The sequence below is a fragment of the Pristis pectinata genome, chromosome 12 (assembly GCF_009764475.1).
Source record: "Pristis pectinata isolate sPriPec2 chromosome 12, sPriPec2.1.pri, whole genome shotgun sequence".
Lineage (NCBI taxonomy): Eukaryota > Metazoa > Chordata > Chondrichthyes > Rhinopristiformes > Pristidae > Pristis > Pristis pectinata.
Window position 1 is genome coordinate 29779382 of NC_067416.1, and position 19125 is coordinate 29798506.

Consider the following 19125-nt stretch of genomic DNA (forward strand, 5'->3'; position numbering starts at 1 on the left):
TGTGACCTTATGGGAAAATGGGGACTGCACTCACTGCCTTTGCCACCTTCCTCCATCAGCAGCTGGAGCACATCCAACTCCTTTTCGCGGGTAATCTTTCACTCTAGATCTCTCATTTTGTTGGAAGGATTGCCATTACAAATCTGTAAATCCACCCCCTCCTCAGTGGTAGTAAACCAAAAGGCAGGAGGTTTACCAATGCCCGCCTATCCCATCATAATTCCACAGATGACCAGTCCACAGATCACTTGTGAATTAGCAGCAGATTCACAATGCTAGACAGTGGCTCCTCACTAAACCATCAGTGAAGAGGAATCAAACCTACAGTGAAAGAGCAGTGCTTTCCCTTCTCTTGAGTCATATGAATCTGCACATGAGAGTAGATATAAAATTCACTGGAAGAGCATCGGGGATAGTATTCACCCATTTGGAAAGACGGACTGATCAGGGATAGCATGGCTCCGTACAGGGAAAATCATGTCTCACTAATTTGATTGAGGTTTTTGAGGAGGTAACTAAGAAGATTAAGAAAGGCAAGGTAGCAGTACAGCAGCCCATCGCAGCAGAGGAGAGCCATTTGCATTAAGTTCCAGCACAGCAGCTTGAATCATACAGCACAGGCCCTTCAGCCCATCATGCTGACTATCAAGTATCTCTGTACCCTACTCTGCCTTGGCGATTCCAATGCCCATCCAGCTGTTCTCTCAGTAATGCGTCTCTCTAAATATAATGTCATAATGACTCCTTTCAGCACTGAATCCATTAACAGTGTTGTTCTGGGGAACGCATCCTGAAAGCTAAGCCAAACACCAGTGTACTGTGATGATGGTTGCTTTTTAATCTAAATGAAGTAATCCCCCTTGTTATCCCCATAGACAATCGACCAGGAAGCCGGCCAGCAGTCCCTCCCTCTAAGCCATCACCTGTTCCGACCAAGCGAAAGACGCCTCCACAGCCACATGCAGCTAGGAAAATGGGACAAAAGGAAGATGATGAGGTAAGGTCAAAATCATAAAAGAGGTCTCATCCTTTTCAACAGATTGTACCCTCAAACGGTAAGTCTTCTCTAGAAGGTGAAAATTGGTTGGTTGGAATTGGTTTATTATTATTGTCATATGTACCAAGGTACAGTGAAAAACTTGTCTTGCATACTGTTCATTCAGATCAATTCATTACACAGAGCATTGAGGGTAGTACAAGGTAAAACAATACAGAATGCAGAATAAAGTGTCACAGCTACAGAGAAAGTGCAGTGCAGATAGAAGGTAAGGTGCAAGGTCATAACAAAGTAGATTGTGAGGTCAAGAGTCCATCTTATCATACTAGGGAACCGTTCAATAATCTTATAACGGTGGGATAGAAGCTGTCTCTAGCCTGGTGGTACGTGCTTTCAGGCTTTTGTATCTTCTGCCCCATTGGAGAGGGGAGAAGAGAGAATGTCCGGGGTGGATGGGGTCTTTGATTATGTTGGCTGTTTTACTGAGGCAGCATGAAGTATAGACAGAGTCCATGGAGGGGAAGCTGGTTTCCATGATGTGCTGGGCTGTGTCCACAACTCTCTACAGTTTCTTGTGGTCCTGAGCAGAGCAGTTGCCATACCAAGCCATGATGCATCCAGATAGGATGCTTTCTGTGGTGTATTGATAAAAATTGGTGAGGGTCAACAGAGACATGCCAAATTTCTTTAGCCTCCTGAGGAAGTAGAGGCGCTGGTGAACTTTCTTGGCCGTGGCATCTACACGGTTGGACCAGGCCAGGCTATTGGTGATGTTCACTCCCAGGAACTTGAAGCTGTCAACCCTCTTGACCTCAGCACCCTTGATGTAGACAGGAGGATGTGCACCGCACCCCCCTTCCTGAAGTCAATGACCAGCTCCTTTGTTTTGCTGATATTGAGAGAAAGCCAATGTGAGTCAGGAACATCAATGCCGACCCTGCAAATTCTTTCCTCTTAGATACTTAGCCAGTTCCCTTTTTGAATGCTACATTTTAATGGGCCACAGTTTCTAATTGTCTGAGACATTTAAAATTAAAAATTAAAAAAGTAACTAAAATCTTTAAAGTACTAACAAATAAAAGAATTAAAATAAAACACAGAAAGCTCCTAGCTTCACTTTTCAATGGGGGTTGATGACACCATTCTGATGAATGACATCGGTGATCATACTCAAGCCAACTCTGAAATAAGGCTGCTCGTGTCCAGCCATCTCCTCAGCACAACAGTGTTCAGGCACAGGACTTAATGGTGACTCCAACAATGGAGCAGTCAAATGCATGAATGTTTGAGAAGTGTTGATAGCTCCTTTTTGGAGCTACCAACCATCAGGGACTTTATGCTTGTTTGAAGTACATGGGCATCCCTGCATTTCAAAGACTAAAAGTACTTAAACCTGCACAGAAAAGGAGAGGATCTGTGTAGCTGTGATAAAACTCTTATTATTTTTCACTCAAATGTATTGATACAGATCATTTTTTGATTCTTAATAGTTCTAAGTATACCCTTTTACACCCTCATTGAGTTAAATAATGGGAAGGTTAAGCAAAGCTTCTCATGGATACTTGAATGCTTCCATCTCCTCTGCTTCTGCTCTGTTTATAGCTACTACAACATCTTCATCTGATTCCACTTCTTTGAGATCCCAGGAATAAATACATTAGGACACTGTAAAATAATCTTTTTTGTTGCACTGAGGTACTTAAGTCCTCAGCATTAAAACTGGCAGCTTTTCAAAAGTACAAATTTGGCTTCACTCAAATACAACTTTTTGATTTAGCTTTAAATTTCTTTTTAATGTATTTGAATGTTGATTGTGTCTGCACCATGCATCTTAGATTTTCACTTCACGAAATGTGCAATAGAGTCATAGAATTATACAGCATGGAAACAGGCCCTTCAGCCCAACTCATCCACGCTGACCATGGTGCCCACCAAGCTAGCCCCACTTGCCCGTGTTTGGCCCATATCCCTCTAAGCACCATGAACTTACCCAAATGTTGTTATTGTACCTGCCTCAACCACTTCCTCTGGCAGCTCGTTGCATATATGCACCACCCTCTGCATGAAGAAGTTGCCCCTCAGGTCCCTTTTAAGTCTTTCACCTCTCACCTTAAAGCTATGTCCTCTAGTTTTTGGTTCCCCTTCCCTGGAAAGGAGACTCTGTGTGTTCACCCTAATGACTTTATGTACCTCTATAAGGTCAGTCCTCATTCTATCATAGAACAAAAACAAAAAGAATGTTTGGAAATGTTCTGGTGATGGATCATTGACATGAACCATAAAATCTCCACAGATGTGCTGTGTGTTCAGTACTTTTTTTCATTATTTCACATTTCCAGCAGCTGCCTCAAAGTTTATTCCATAAACAGTGATGGAATAAGCTTTGAGGCATTGTCAACTGGCAAAAGCAAATAATTACAGAAATGCACAAGGATATGCATTGAGTAAGCTTAATGCATTATGCTTGGCATGTGGTAAAATATTCATGATTCCACCTGTGAGGTATCATGCCTGGCTTCAGAAATAGGCAGAAAAAAGTTAATGCAAAAGTTGGAATATTGAGTTCTGAAAAAGTCAAGGAACCCACATTTGAAATTTCCCCATTACAAGAAGAGTTAAGGAGAAAATATGTTCCATTTTTAAGAAACAAATATGTGCTAACAGTGGAGTGGTATGCAGGATATTAGAATATGATTAAAAACATATCAATGTATTAAACGTGAACATCAAGACTGTCATGCTTATAGTAAATGATTTCTCTAGTGAATGGCTTGTTGGAAAGGGATTACCTCATTCATAAAGCAGCATAAAAATGCAATAACTTGGGTTTGGAGCACAAACATACATATCCTGCAAAAGTACTTGGAGAATGAAGTGAGCTGGTTGCTCAACAGATGTTATTTTATTTTAGTGTTTCTGTTATATTGAGATATTGTATTTAATTGCAGGGTGATTATATTGTCCCCGTGAAGGATAATGAAGCTGATGATGCATACATTGACCCCACAGAGGAAAGTGTTCCCCGACCAGTGTTGAAACGTAAGTTCTCGCATCTCATATTTCTCACCACATAAAAGGAGGCCATTCAGCCCACTAAGTCTATACCAACTCTCAGAACGATCCCATCAATCCCATTCCCCTAATTATTTCCCTACAATATATTCCCTCTCACGTGCCCATCAACACCCCTCTGATTCTCTTACCAACCACCACCACTTGGGTAACTTACAGTAGACAATTAACCAACCAACCAGCACGTCCTTGGGATGTGGGTGGAAACAAGACCACTACATGGTGATGGAGAGAACGTGCAAACTCCACACAGACTGTAGTTGACAAGTGTCAGCTAATTTATCTTCAAGAAAATGCCTGGTTCGAGGAGTAAATTTTGAAGCACCAGCTGTCTACTGGAATGGGAGCAACATTATAATGAGTGCAATCAAAGAAAATTAAACCAGAGAATTTGAACAGCAGTGACATGCATGGAGGCAGGTGAGGGAATGTGATTTCCCCAAGCACATAAATCACAGCTGTTGTCAGGTAGATTCAGCCTGGACACGTTCTGATCCAAGGTTTTGACCTGAAACCTCAACAGTTCCTTTCCCCCCACAGATGCTGGTCGACCTGCTGAGTTCCTCCAGCAGCCTGTTTGTCGATTCAGCCCAGACATGATCACAGAAAGGAAAGGCTCGATTTCCCAACAGATGGCTCTAGTAGAAGACACACACACACACACACACACACACACACACACACACACACACACACACACACACACACACACACACACACACACACACACACACACACACACACACACACACACACACACACACACACACACACACACACACACACACACACACACACAGTCTTGAAGCCAATTTGATATTTGTCCTTTGGGCTTGTCAGGATATCATTGTTAAGATGAAATCAATTTTGAAACAATTATGTTTAGCTCCATAATTAAGATGCATGTGAGTGAATGGTTTCTAAATTAGTGAAGATATAAAGTGAGCAATCTATTTACAATGGAGATTGAGCACAGGGCTACAAATTCAAAAGCATTCAGAGAGGTTAGAAAAATGGGGGTAAAATCAGAATAGTGAGGAAAAGAAGTAGTAAGAAACTTTTCGTCCTTATGAAATAAAACCAAATATAGATGGCAGACTAACTCACTGTATTTTTCACACCTGCTTTTAAAACTATTAGGTTAAATCTGTAACACACTGAAAACCCCATTACATTCATTCTCTGATTTCTTTACACTGCCCAGTGATTTGCTGTCAATATAAATAGACTGACCTAGGACTTATGTTCAATAGTGCAATGTGTGTATTTGCTGCACAATGTGATCTTTATAAGAAAAGAAAATCACCAAATGCAATCATCAGTAGCAAACAACCAGATTTTTGGTCGATGTCTTCCTTGCAAGTGGCACGTGTGCAGAAACCCAAGGTCAAACACAATGATGTTAAAAGGCAAATTATTTATTTTAACTGTGTGTGAAATTATATTGAACATACGAGACCTGGAAATGGTGTGGGCCTTGATTAGTGCAGTGGACTTTAACTTAATGGTTAAGACTTGCTGTAACATTAACTATAGGGTCTGCGGCCTTCCCTTGGCAGCTAATGAGAGATGAGGCCTCCAGGTAGGCTTCAAAATTTCACCCCAAGCCCTTGTTCCCCCATCCCTCAAGATCTTCTCTCCCACAGCGGGGTAGCCTCATTGACCCCACTTCAGCCAGCTTCCTGATTAACTCTCCCACTTAAGCATCTCTTCCACTGCACCTCCCAACACCATCCCCCACCCCCAATGCCTCATGAACTGATCTTCCCAGAATATCATTTCCCAATCCCCCAGGATATTTCTCCCCACTCCCCATCACCACCTCGCTATTCCTGCCTGTGATCCACTCTCCGCTTCAGTGTCCCTCCCCACCTATCTTGCACCTCCGGGATATTCACCTCACTGTCTTGACCATCCCATCTGAACCCTAATCATCTCTCTTTCTAATCTGCAATCCTACACATGCTTCCTCCTGTAACTTCTACTTTCTCCACTGCCTTTGGATGTTTTCTTAGAGGAAGCCCATTCTTTTACGTGGATGGTCAAATATCACACACACAGCCTCACAAACTGGTGTGATTCCCCTGAGTACCTTCACAAGGGCCCTACCACTTTAAGCCCACTATCTGTTCATTATATACTGCTGTTTCTTGGAGGGTGTTATCTTGTTGGTCTTTATGACGAGAGTGACTGGAGTTCACTTTGCCTGTAAAATGTTTTGGGCTATCCTAAGGAAATGAAAGACTCTAAGGTAGTGTTTCTGCTTGGATATAGTGGGTGATTCGGACACAAAAGGCACTGGTTTTGAAAGTATCTTTTAATTCTCCAGGTACTATATAATATATTTGCATATTGTCAAATATGACATCTGCTATGAACTATGCACTAGTGCAGCATTTTGGAATGTGATTGAAACATAATTCTTTGCTTTTAAAAGTAATCCATGATATATTGAATGGCAGTACGCAGCAGTTTGATTAATGCAAGTGAACATGAGATTTTCACAACATTTAAGCATTTTATATCTGTAGCTGGTCTTGACACCCATCAGTTCAAATTAAATAATGGAAAAACAGTAAAATAACTGTACAGGACCACATACTTTTGTTTATTTGTGCATTTAAGGATTAATTTTTGGAGCTACTTCAAAGGCCTGCAAATGATACAAACCCATAATGGTGATTTGTTATATTCAGACCAAAGGTGGGACATTTTTCCTCCATTTTATTTAACTTAATACGAAAGATCATGCAGACTGAGATTTAAGGAGAATTAAGCTTAAAAAAATATCCAGTGTAACCAAGCAGAAACTAGAGGCCCCTTTATTTGTTGAACTATTATCAAAGAATATACTGAGAATTGGGTCATGTTTAACTGGAGTATTAGCACTGATATATAATATCTGGCTATTTTCTCTCACATTCACACCCAATTTCCCTGTGTGCCCCAGGGCATGAAGCTGCATATTGGGAGTGAAAATTGCAAAGATTATTTCTGTATGTGTTTTGTAAGTTTATGCTACATTTTAGTAAAACATATTTCCAATAAATATAAACTAATTTTTAAACTTTATCTCTAGCTCCCGTGGTGAACAGAGCAGCCAAGCCATCCAATAAACCGACAGGTTTATCCTCCAGTCCCAAAGCAGGATATCTTCACGATTCAGGTACTTAAATATTTTCAATAGAAGTTAAGAGATCTTGTTCAAAATACAACAGCTTTTAATTATAGAGCAGCTCATCAACATTATACCCTTGACACCACTTGAAAACTGGAGGGGGTATCGCATATTTCTGCCGGGGATTCCCACACTGACACAAGAACAGACCTTCGTTACAGCAAGCATGGAAAGTGGACTGCAAATTGGCTTTGTACTACCTGGAAAACAGCCACCATTTTCCTTAAACTTCCATGAATCTTTCAAGTCAATGCAATCCATCATTTTGATGGTGATTGTATAGTTAGCTGTAACTTCAAAAAATATATTGGATCCTACATTATTCTCTTTGGATCTGCCTGGCCAACATATTATTAGCTGTGATGAAACATGGAAATAATGCTTTGGAAAATATATTTTTCTAATTTTCCTTGTGTTAGCATGTAGGTTATAGCAGGTAATCAGGCACAGAAGTGGAATGGAATACAACCATACAGACCACACGGAGCACAGTATACAGATTTGATCTCCTTATTTAAGGAAGGATATACTTCCTTGGAGTTGGCGCAAAAACAATTTATTTGATTGAATCCTGCATTGAAGTGGCTATCTTATCAGGAAAAGTTGAGGAGATTGGGCCTATATGAACTGGAATTTAGATTGAGAAGAGAACTTATTGAAACTTTTAAGAATCTAAGGGAGCTTGATGGCATGGGTTCTGTGATGATGCTTCCTCTGGTGTGAGAATCCAGAACTAGCAGGCATGGTGAGGACTGCAGCTGAGGAGCAGTTTCTGAAGGTTGTAAATCTTGGGAATTCTCTACCCCGGGAACTTTGGATGCAAGTTACGTAATATATTGAATGCTAAAATAGATTTGTAGACTCTTTTGGATTATGGGGAACAAGGAGGATGATGGAATTCAAGCCAACCACTGGCTAAGATGTTGGTGAATAGTCAAGCAGCCAAATGCCTCATCACTGCTTCTATTTCTTATGTTGTTTGCACCATGCCTTCCCACATACAGGCAAGTATATTGTCTACAACCAAGCCCAGGAAATGGGGAAGACATATGGCAGGGCAATAACATAGAGGGAATATTCTCCTCCATTATTTTCCTTCCATCTCTGACCACAGATATATCAACAATTTGGTGGGACAGTTGAGGTGGGATAGGACAATGGAGGTAGGGTTGTGGTTGTGATGAAAATTTCAGTTGCATAATAACTGCAAAGTTTAACCTCAAAACTATTTCTTTATTGTTGTTAGTATAAATGACAATAACTGCAAAGATTCTGTTTAGCCAAAATGTTCAAGAATTCTGAACTATTGTCATGCATGTTTTATTTATAAGTGTGCAATTTGAAATATGTTTAAATATACACTATGAGTGAATAACATTGGTCCATGGCAAGTTTTATCTAGGATTAGTGAAATAAATTAAAATTGAATGTAAAATAATTCAGATTCTGCTTGAATAAAGAAAATACTGTATGTACACTAAGGCCAGTAGTCATTTAGTGGGGAAGGTATAATTCTGCACTCTCCATAACATGCACATTTAGGTCAAATGTCTTCATTACTTCTTATCCAGATCAGGCCACTTCTGAGGCACAATTACGCACAGAAAGCCCACAGTTTCAAGGTAAGAAATATAGAAAATAAGTATAATTTTAGAATTAACCCTTCAATATATAGAACATAGAAGAGTACAGTGCAGGAACATACCCTTTGGCCGACCATGATGCTAGTCTAAACTAATCCTATCTGCCTGTACATGGTCCGTATCTCTCAATTCCCTGCCTGTTCATGCATTTGTCTGAATGCCTCTTATACATTGCTATTGTATCTGCTTCTACCACCTCCCCTGACAGGACATTCCAAGCACCTACCCCTCTCTGTCTAAAAAAAGACTTGCCTCACACATCTGCTTTAAACTTTCCCCCTCACGTCGTAAATACATCCCCTCTTGTATTTGACCTTTCCATCCTGGGAAAAAGACTCTGACTATCTATCCTATTTATGCCTCATAATTTTGTACACTTTTATCAGCACCCCCCCCCCCCCCCCCACCAAGCCCCTAATGATCCAGAGAAAACAATCCAAGTTTGTCCAAACTCCCCTTATAGCTAATACGCTCCAATCCAGGCAGCATCCTGGTAAACCTCTGCTGCACCCTCTCTTGTAGTGTGGCAACCAGAACGTGACCGAACTAAAGTTTAATGCAGCTGCAACATGACTTCCCACTTTTATACTCCCGACTAATGAAGGCAAACGTGCCGTATGCCTTCTTTACCATCCTATCCATTTGTGTTGCCACTTTCAGGGAGCTATGGACTTGCACTCCAAAATACCTCTTTACATCAGTGCTCCTGAGGATACTGCCATTTACTATAGATTTTCCTCTTGCATTTAACTTCCCAAAATGTAACACCTCACTCTTGTCTGGATTAAACTCCATCTGCCATTTCTTGGTCCAAATTTCCAACTGATCTATACCCAGCTGTATCATTTGACAACCTTCTTCACTTGCTACAACTCCACCAATTCTCATGTCATCTGCTAGTCAGATCACCTACATTTTTATCCAGATCATTTCTATGTATCATAAACAACAGAAGTACCAGCACTGATCCTTGCGGAACACCACTGGTTACAGACTACTAGAGAGAGAAATATATTAAAATTATTAGCTGAGAAGAAGTTTAAGGATGTAATTCAATATCAGCATTTAGCTAACATTCAAAAATTGGATTCTAAATGAATTGAATAACTGCTCTTTAACTACCAGCTATCTGCTGGTATTTTGTATTACTAAATTGTTCTGTGATGTGTAGGCACCAATACATGATACAAAAAAAGGAATGGATATTTTAATTATTCTTTTGGACCGAGTGTCAATGAAGTGACAGACAAATGTTTGAAATTGAAATGGTGTTTGGCTTGGACTGTGAGAGTTCCGGCGTTCCCATGTACCTGCTGTCCTTGGCCTTCTCTGGAGAGGTTGTGGGTTTGGGACCTGTACTGGAGCAGCCACAGCAAATAACCTTTCATGGACTGTACACACTGCAGCCAAAGTGTGTCAGTAGTGGATGCAATGATTGGAGGTGAATAGGTACAATAATTCAATTGGGCTGCCTTATCGCAGATAGTGTAGAAATTCTTGGGCGTTGTTGGATCTGACCTGATACTGGAAAGTGGAGAGTATTCTGTCAGTCTCCTGACTTGTGCCTTGCAGATGGTGGAAAGGTTTTAGAATGTTAGGAGGTGAATCACTCACCAAAGGATGTCCAATCTCTGCCATGTTCTTGTAGTTGGTCAAGTTCAATTTCTGGTCAACATTGACTTGTAGGTTGTTTGATGATGGGGGTCTCAGCGATAGTAATGTCATTGAATATCAATGATATGTGGTTATCTGCACCATGGACAATGAGTACTAATTGCTACTTACTAGTGTATTCCCACATGTGGTCTAGGCCCTGCTGCATATACACATTGACTGTTCTTTTTGCTGAGCAGTTGTCAATAGAATTGAATATTGTGCATTCATCAGCAAACAACCCCACTTCTGATCTTATGATGGAATAAAGGTTATTGATGAAGCAGCTGGGCATGGTTGGTCCTAGAACACAGCTCTAAGGAACACTTCTGCCATGATATCCTGGTGCTGAGCTGAATCTCCTCAAACAACTGCAACCATCGTCCTTTATACAAGGTGTGAATCCAGTCTCCGGGCTACTTGCTGCCGCATTCAGTCAAATGCTGTCCTGATGTCAAGGGCAGGCATTTCTACCTCTCCTCCGAAATTTAGCTCTTTGGTCCATTGTTGGACCAAGGTTGTGATGATATCTGAAGCTGAGTAGTCCTGGCAAAACTCAAACTGGGCATCTGTGAGCACATTATTGAAGAGTAAATGCAGCTTGATATCACTGTCGATGATACCTTACATCGTTTTCCTTATAACTGAGAGTACAATGTCACGCCAACAATTAATTCCGTAACTTAATTCCAGACAACTTGATTCCTAATGGTGGTGGCTTATTAAGAGAATCTTCACTGAACATTCAATTACATCCTGAATAATTAGTCTTCAGCATAACTGCTTCACTAGTGCCACCTAGAAATGTCAGTTAGTACAAAAGAAGCACTGTGCCAAAGTTAAAATCAAAATACTCCTTCAGTAGTTATTCTGTTATGATTTACAATAATTTGAGTGAAGCAAATCTTGGAACTGTTGTATGGAAAAGCATACAAAGATAGCCATTCACATTTTTTTTACTGAGACCTGATAGGTACTCTACATTTTAGGCGTGCTACCTTGAATGGTTAGAATCCCACCATTTTCATGCCCAGGTTATTTTGCAGTAATAGATGAACTCATGGTGCAGTTCCTCCCCCTGGTGGCTGGAAGTATAAATGCAACATCAGATCCAATAAACTTACAGCCAAGGCCACCCATAGCATCTGCTAGTTGCTGTTGTAGAACAGAAGTGTGAAAGTCTTTTTAAATCTGGCTGTCTGGGAACAAAGGAATTTCCTTACCCATCTGAAAGTCTTTGTCCTAGCCCATCTTCTCCACCCCAGGTACCCACTGAACTTCAGATCTGTGGATCCCATAGCAGCACCACATTCCTTCAAGACATGGACAATAGAGACAAAAACTAAGAATTCTTATCAATATCCCAACTCAGTAAGACCTTTAAACCAGGCCAGCACCTCAGAACGATTGCTGTACATTGGAGAAGTTAGGCAAATCCTGGCAAAGAGACCCTGAAGTCTCCTTGGCACCTCTGAACCCAGGGAACATCAATTCCATGTCAATGAACGCCCTCCCTATGTGTAAGGTAGGTCTCCTTCCCACTACCTACACCCCCCCCCCCCATACTCTTCAGGCAAACATTTGAGAACAAATCATGGCTCAGAAATAACTTCCTGCATTTTATATTTCTTTTCGTAATCACAGAATAATGATGTGCCCAAAACATCTACCATTTTTTTTAAAAAAAGGTATTGTTTAGCTTGGTCATTGTGGGTTATTGCAAACTGGAATTTGAATTGGGGAACTTGACTCATATATGCAAAAACCAATGTGCCAATAAACAAACTTGAAATATTTTAATTTAGGGAAACATCTTAATGTTATTTGCTGTTTATTTTATTTTTAATACGTGTCCTCCTCTCATAGATGTGTATGAAGTTCCAGATGAAACGGTAAGCTTTTGATAAACTGGTTTGAATGACTTCAGAAACTTGTACAAATGTTACCTTAACATGTCAGGCAAATGCAAACTCCTGAAACTCTGCTTCTGACATGATTTACCTTATTTCCACCTGGAAAGAATAATCTGAATCAATTAAGTTTATTTGTGGAGACACAAGAGAATGCAGATGCTGGAATATGGAGCCACAAACTATCTGCTGGAGGAACTCAGTGGGTCAAGCAGCATCTGTGGGAGGAAAGGAATTGTCGACGTTTCGGGTCAAAACCCTGCATCAGGACTCAGGATGGGTTTATTTGTGGACCAGCAAAACCACATGTGAAGTTTAAAAGGGGAGTGTAGCAAGGAGAGGGAACATTTCAGAGGCAGTTAAAGGGAACCCTTAGCACAAAGGTGAGTGTTCAGGCAACCCACCACCCAAACATTGTGCTTGCTACCCAGGAGGGATTCTCTATGTGCTTCCACATGGTATCATCCACCCAGGCCAGCATGGCAGCACAATGACAAAGAGGGGCAGCTAATTTGCAGCCACAGTTGGCTGTTGTTCTCCACTCCTGAATCAGGCAGATTCTGCAAGGTCACAGATGTATCGAACCAACTCTGCCACCCTGTTCCCTGAGAAGGCAGGTACCACTGGACAGCCTACGGCAGGTGTACCAGGAATTGATTGGCCCATCAGCCAAGAGGCCAGTGCTAGTGTGTCCTCAGGTTGGGTATCTCTGCAACAGGCAGCATAATGTGTCGTGAATGGTGTGTGCCTACAGAATAGTTAGTGAAGCACTCAATAGGTCTGATGAAAGATCATTGACCTGAAACATCAGAGAGATGGAGAAGAGAGACACAAGAGACTGCAAATACTGCAGATACTGCAATCTAGAGCAATAAAGAAACTGCTAGAGGAACTCAGCAGGTCCTGAGGGGAGAAAGGGATAGTTGATGTTTCAGGTCAAGATCCTGCCTCAGGACTGAGAGTGTAGAGGTGAGATAGCCAGTAAACACCCCTCCCTCTCGCTTCTATATACAGGCCATCTTCCCACTCCACTCTCAGTCCATATGCAGGGTCTCGACCCAAAATGTCAACCATCCCTTTGCCTCCATAGATGTTGCTCAACCTGCTGAGTTCTTCCGGCAGTTTATTTCTTGATCTGAAACATTAGTTCTGTTTTTTCTATCCACATACAGTATGTTGCCTAACCTACTGAATATGTCCAGAATTTCCTGTTTTATTTCAAATTTTAAGCACCTGTGGCTTTTTATTTTTCTCCGTAATCAATCTATCGGTTCATATTACACAATAATTGTAACTACAACTTCCTGTATTTTGTAAAATAAGCATGCGTGCCAATGAAGTACTTCTCCAATCACTTCCCTCACCTGGTTTGAAAATGAATTTGTTCTTTTCTCCTTAGGAACCTTCACCACCAATGTTCAGGTATGTCACAATTAAAAGGAAATCTGGAGTTTGACATATTTAACTTCTAACCAGTGCTTTGTTTTTACTGGACACAAGTGGGCAATTTGCAAGGCGATCAATTCATCCACAATATAGAAACTTTTCTTCAGGTTCCCAGCAATGCCTATTTTGCATTATTTATTTATTTTTGTAATTTTTACGTCTTGCACTGTACTTCTGTCACAAAACAACAAATTTCACAACATATGTCAGCGATAGTAAACCTGATTCTGATTCTGATGCCCCAAGATCCTATCACACTGGGGCTACCGGTGTTGTTACTGCCAGAGTTTGAACTGGCCAGGGAAGCCTGGGCTGGGATCAAATCCAGTACAGACTGGCCACATCCTCAGTCGTAGATGGAACGATGTTTGGGGCTTTTGGAGCTTTTGCCACTAATACTACTCCCCAACAAACTTGAAGCAGAAGCTGGGAGCCAGTAGTTTTATCCTGGGAATGCATCGGAAAGACCTCCAGAATTTCAGGGGTATTATTAAAATTAATGTTCAGATTTCACTTTTAATATCTATTTCTGTTCAATCTTAATATTTGTATGTAAAATATACAAATATTGTATCTGCAGAATGAATTGGAGGAGTGACTCTCCCTGTCATTAACGGAGATGAATTAGCCAGCACTTTTATAATCACGTGATTACTAAAGACATAGTTAAAGATTATCTTCTACTGGTTAGACTGGTTCCATTATAAGATAAGCCAACTCACAACCAGATATTTAGTTATTGCAGCAAACTATATCATAAATTTATTGGGAGAAATCTTACTAACTTTAACTTTTTAAAGTGAATCCGACATCTATTAAGTTTCAAATGAACTGCATGGTAATAAATATGTTTGTAGTGAGATTGCAGTCATTTTTTTTCATCCAGTTGTATTCCACATGCTTTGGGTCTCTCCCAAATTATATATAAAAAAATTGACAACATCAGTCTGTTAATGTTGTTGCTTTCTTCTTGCTACATTGTATAAGAGCGCCCCCAAGTGACCACTTCAAAAATTTTTCATCCACTGTCACTAACATTTTATATTGACCCTTTTGATCTTAGATGCAAATTTTTACTGTAGCCGTTATCTTACCGGCTGTTTTTGGTTTAATATCCTCTATATCTTGGAAAAGAGAGGTTTCATTGTTCCAAAAAATGCATTTGGTAGACATTCATGCAATTTCAAACTGGTCAAAATATAGAATACCTTGCCAGAATATTGCAGGGAAGAGGATGGCCAGCATCAGTCTTTGATGCTCCGTTAGTTTACAGTGGAAGAATTATTAGAATGCTGATTATAACAAAGATGCACCTCGCCTAGAATCTTGTGTTGGAGAAGTGAGGAGAGACCCAAAACAATAGCAATGGTGGGGATGTTGGCCCTTTCCAAAGGTTGTTCTCTCAGCCAGTGTAGACAAATGGCAAAGTGACTGCATGTAGTTCTTGCATGCCACTTCCCAGTCCACTGATCAGTAGTGGGGGAGAGGTGCTTATCTTGCACTTTTTCTAAGTGTTTCTCTAAAAGGGTCACCTTACTTTCTAAACTGCAGAAAAATGAGGCAGGAATGTTGGAAATGTCCACTCTCTTCTGGAGGACATGTTGCATGTGCTTGTCATCTCTTTGGGAAAGCCCCAAAAATCCCTGGAAATCTAACCAGTCTAAGTACCCCATTTCCTAAGTAGTGCTGACCCCAATGAAAGTGAGTTGGAGTCACACACTTTGTCAACAGCTTTACAAGATTCTTTTCACTCATGGTTTATCATAAGATTCTAATTAGATAAATTTTTTATTTCTGTATGAAGACCCAAGCCACAACTTCCTAAACCCGGATCTACAGGAACTGGAAGTCCGGTATTACCTCCTCGCTCTTTCCCCAAATTGGCCAGTACACCGGAAGTACTCAGGTACCTTTTTTTGTTAATACTTTGCTTGTATAAATATCCAGATGTCTTATGTGGGAACCAGCAATGCATCAGTTAACAATAGCGTGGTACTTTAAGGAACAAATGAATCATAGGCCAACGTGTGGACAGGAAATTACCACAGGAAACACCAAAGACATTCAGTCCTGTAGAAATAAATTAGATGGCCTACAACTGAATTTAACAAATTGCCAGAGAGATGTGGGAATGGTGGAGGTGGGAGCAAGGTTTCCAGTTGTGTACCAACCTTAATAGTGGCATGGGGGGGGGATGCTTAGCACAGTGAAATTTAGGATGTTCACAGCCAGATGCAATTGCATCATACTACAGTAGAGTGTTAGATGACAAATCCCTTAGGTAATCCTCTTTTGCTTTTCCTAGCCCTGGAACAATAACTCCAGAATTTCATGATGAAATGGTTTACTTGAAAGTTAACCGTTAATTGGCCTCCAAATCTTGATTAAATGAGTTGAAAGAAATGAATGGTTTGTTTCTTTTTATGAAAAAAAATCAGCTATAAAAGGTTTACAGTATATATTTTTTAAAATTATTGACGGACTTGCACTTTCTCCATAGACACTGAACCTTACGATCAATGGGGTGTTTTCAATCCACCTAACTGAGGCATGAGTCAAAAATACAGAAATGTTGTTAATTTTTCCTCAAAGGTATCAAATAACAGTCTCATTCAGAAGAAAACCCTGCTGCTGTAAACATTAAACCATTTTAAATCCATGCACAAAGGAATTTTATATTCAGCAATAGCAATTTCTATTTTCACAGGAATTGATAATAAGGTAATATTATATTTGTCCAAAAGGAATGATATTTCTATGTTGGAATTGTGGCAAATATATGGTCTCTATAAAAGGAGTATAATTCATTGTTTGATCTGCAAGACTGGATATCAACTGTGAAAGACCATTCCATTCCCAGCATCAGGATTAGTCCTGAAAAATCACAAAAAGTCGTAAAACTTGAGCCAAAGCAGATAACTATATTACCCCTGATAACCGCTTTATCTTACTGTATCTTTCTTCCAACTGAAGACGCCTTTGTGTGTCACACGTATCTAACAGTAATCCCATGAGCATCAATCCCATCCTATTGTCACCTTAAACATTGATTGTAGGTTGTCAAAGCTTTCACATTGCAGCTTTGACGTGTTCCTCATCATTTGTGTTCTTTTCCAGAAAAGAATCACCACTGAACAGAAAACTACCTACTTTGAAGTCTGTAAGTTTCAATGTTTAACCAAGGATTTTTTTCTTCTTCTTTCTGGAGCAGCTTTAAAACGGAAACAGAATAATCCATGAGAGTAAACACCTATACTAAAGTGGAAGATGGAGCCATAGTGTTCCACAATAGTGTTATCACACAGAACACAACATCTCATTCTTGATCTTGGATGCAGATCAATAGAAAGACTTAATTAGAATCATAGAATAGTGCAGCACGGAAATGGGCTCCTTTGGCCCATGTCATCCATGCCAACCATGATGCCAATCTACACTGATCCCCTTTGACTGCACTAAGCCCATATCCCTCTACTCCTTTGCTATCCAAGTACCTGTCCAAGTGTCTTTTCAACATTGTAGTTGTATTTGCCACTGCCACCTCCTCTGAATCAGAATCAGGTTTATTATCACTGATGTACGTCATGAAATTTGTTGTTTTGCGGCAGCAGTACGGTGCAAGACAAAGACATAACAATCACTGTGAGTTACAAAAATAAGTAAATAGTGCAAAAGAGAAATAACGAGGTTATTAATAACGGTCATGGACCGTTCAGAAATCTGATGGCGGAGGGGAAGAAGCTGCTCCTGAACATTGAGTGTGGGTCTTCAAGTTCCTGTACCTCCTCCCTGATGGTAGTAACATGAAGAGGGCAGCTCATTCCAGATAACCATCACCTTCTGTGTGGAAAAACCTACCCTTCAGATCTCCTTTAAATTTCTCCACCGTCGCCTTAAACCTCTGTCCTCTGGTTCCAGAATCCCTTGCTCTGCAAAAAAGATTCTGACTGTTTATATTCCACATAATTTTATAAACCTCTGTAAGGTCCCATCTTAGCCTTCTACATTCCAGTGAGAATAAACCCAGCCTCTCTAACCTCCCCTTATAACCACAGCCCTCCACTCCAGGCAACATCCTGATGAATTTCTTCTGCGCTCTCTCTATTGTTACACTTCGTTCCTGCAGTGTGGGAACTAGAACTGTGCACAGTACTCAAAATGTGGTCTATTCATGTTGTACAGCTGCAACGTGACATCCCAACTCTTAAACTCAATGCCCCAGCCTATGAAGGTAAGCATGTCAATTACCTATTCACTACCCTATCAACCTGTGTAGCCACATTCAGTGAGCTATGGACTTGCACCCCAAGGTCCCTCTGTACGTCAACGCTCCTAAGGTCCCTGCTATTTACTTTATATGTCCTACTAGAATCTGACCACCCAAGTGCACCACACTTGTCTGGATTAAATTCCATCTCCCCACCATGCTACCCAACTTATCAGCAGATCTATGTCCCGCTGTATCCTTAGACAACCTTCCTCGCTATTTATGATTCCACCAATTTTTATATTGTCTGCAGACTTACGAATCAAACCACCTATATTTTCATCCAATACATAGACAATATTATTACAAACAAGGTCCCGATACTGATCCTTGTGGTACATCACTCATTATAGATTTCCAGTCAGAAAAACACCCATCCACTACCCTCTGCCCCCCATCACCCAGCCAGTTTTGGAGCCAGTTTGCCAACACGCCTTGGATTCTTGTGCCTTAACCCCTTCTGAACCTTGTCAAGACCCTTACTGAAGTCGGTGTAAACCATGTCTACCATACTGCCTTCTGAGATGATCTGCATCATTTTCATTACGTGCAAATGTCGATTAAGAAATGACTGCACTGAGAATATTCAATTTTTTATTTGATCTTTACATGCTAAAAACAATTAGCAATATTTCAATAACAGCATAACCATTTAATTTACATTAAAATATCTGGAACATAATTAAAATGAACTGGCTGTCTTATATTTTTACAGGATGACAATGAAGATGAGTATGAAGTTTGTGACCCTGAAATAAGTTAGTAGTCATTTTATTTTGTTAATAATTCACTTTAAATATAGTCTGATTATCTCAGTGTTAATGTCTTCGTATCTCTGAAATGTATGTCTGGAAGACAATGCTGGACCTTATTTCTATGTACAAGTTGCTTAAAATGAGGCCTACTCTATCATATTTCATGATGATATCCAGTAGGTAGCATCTTGGTGGCAATTGCAA

General features: G+C 40.4%; 1 protein-coding gene across 11 annotated transcripts in view; it reads left to right on the plus strand.

Moving 5' to 3' along the window:
* Positions 1-19125, plus strand: part of blnk (B cell linker) — a 161015-nt gene that overhangs the window by 115878 nt on the left and 26012 nt on the right. For all 11 annotated transcript variants that reach the window (XM_052027908.1, XM_052027909.1, XM_052027910.1 and 8 more), the window contains 9 exons: positions 876-997; positions 3946-4036; positions 7149-7235; positions 8819-8869; positions 12410-12435; positions 13853-13875; positions 15704-15805; positions 17017-17059; positions 18882-18924. In XM_052027908.1, the coding sequence (XP_051883868.1) occupies positions 876-997; positions 3946-4036; positions 7149-7235; positions 8819-8869; positions 12410-12435; positions 13853-13875; positions 15704-15805; positions 17017-17059; positions 18882-18924 (588 nt within the window). The remainder of the gene's footprint in view (positions 1-875; positions 998-3945; positions 4037-7148; positions 7236-8818; positions 8870-12409; positions 12436-13852; positions 13876-15703; positions 15806-17016; positions 17060-18881; positions 18925-19125) is intronic.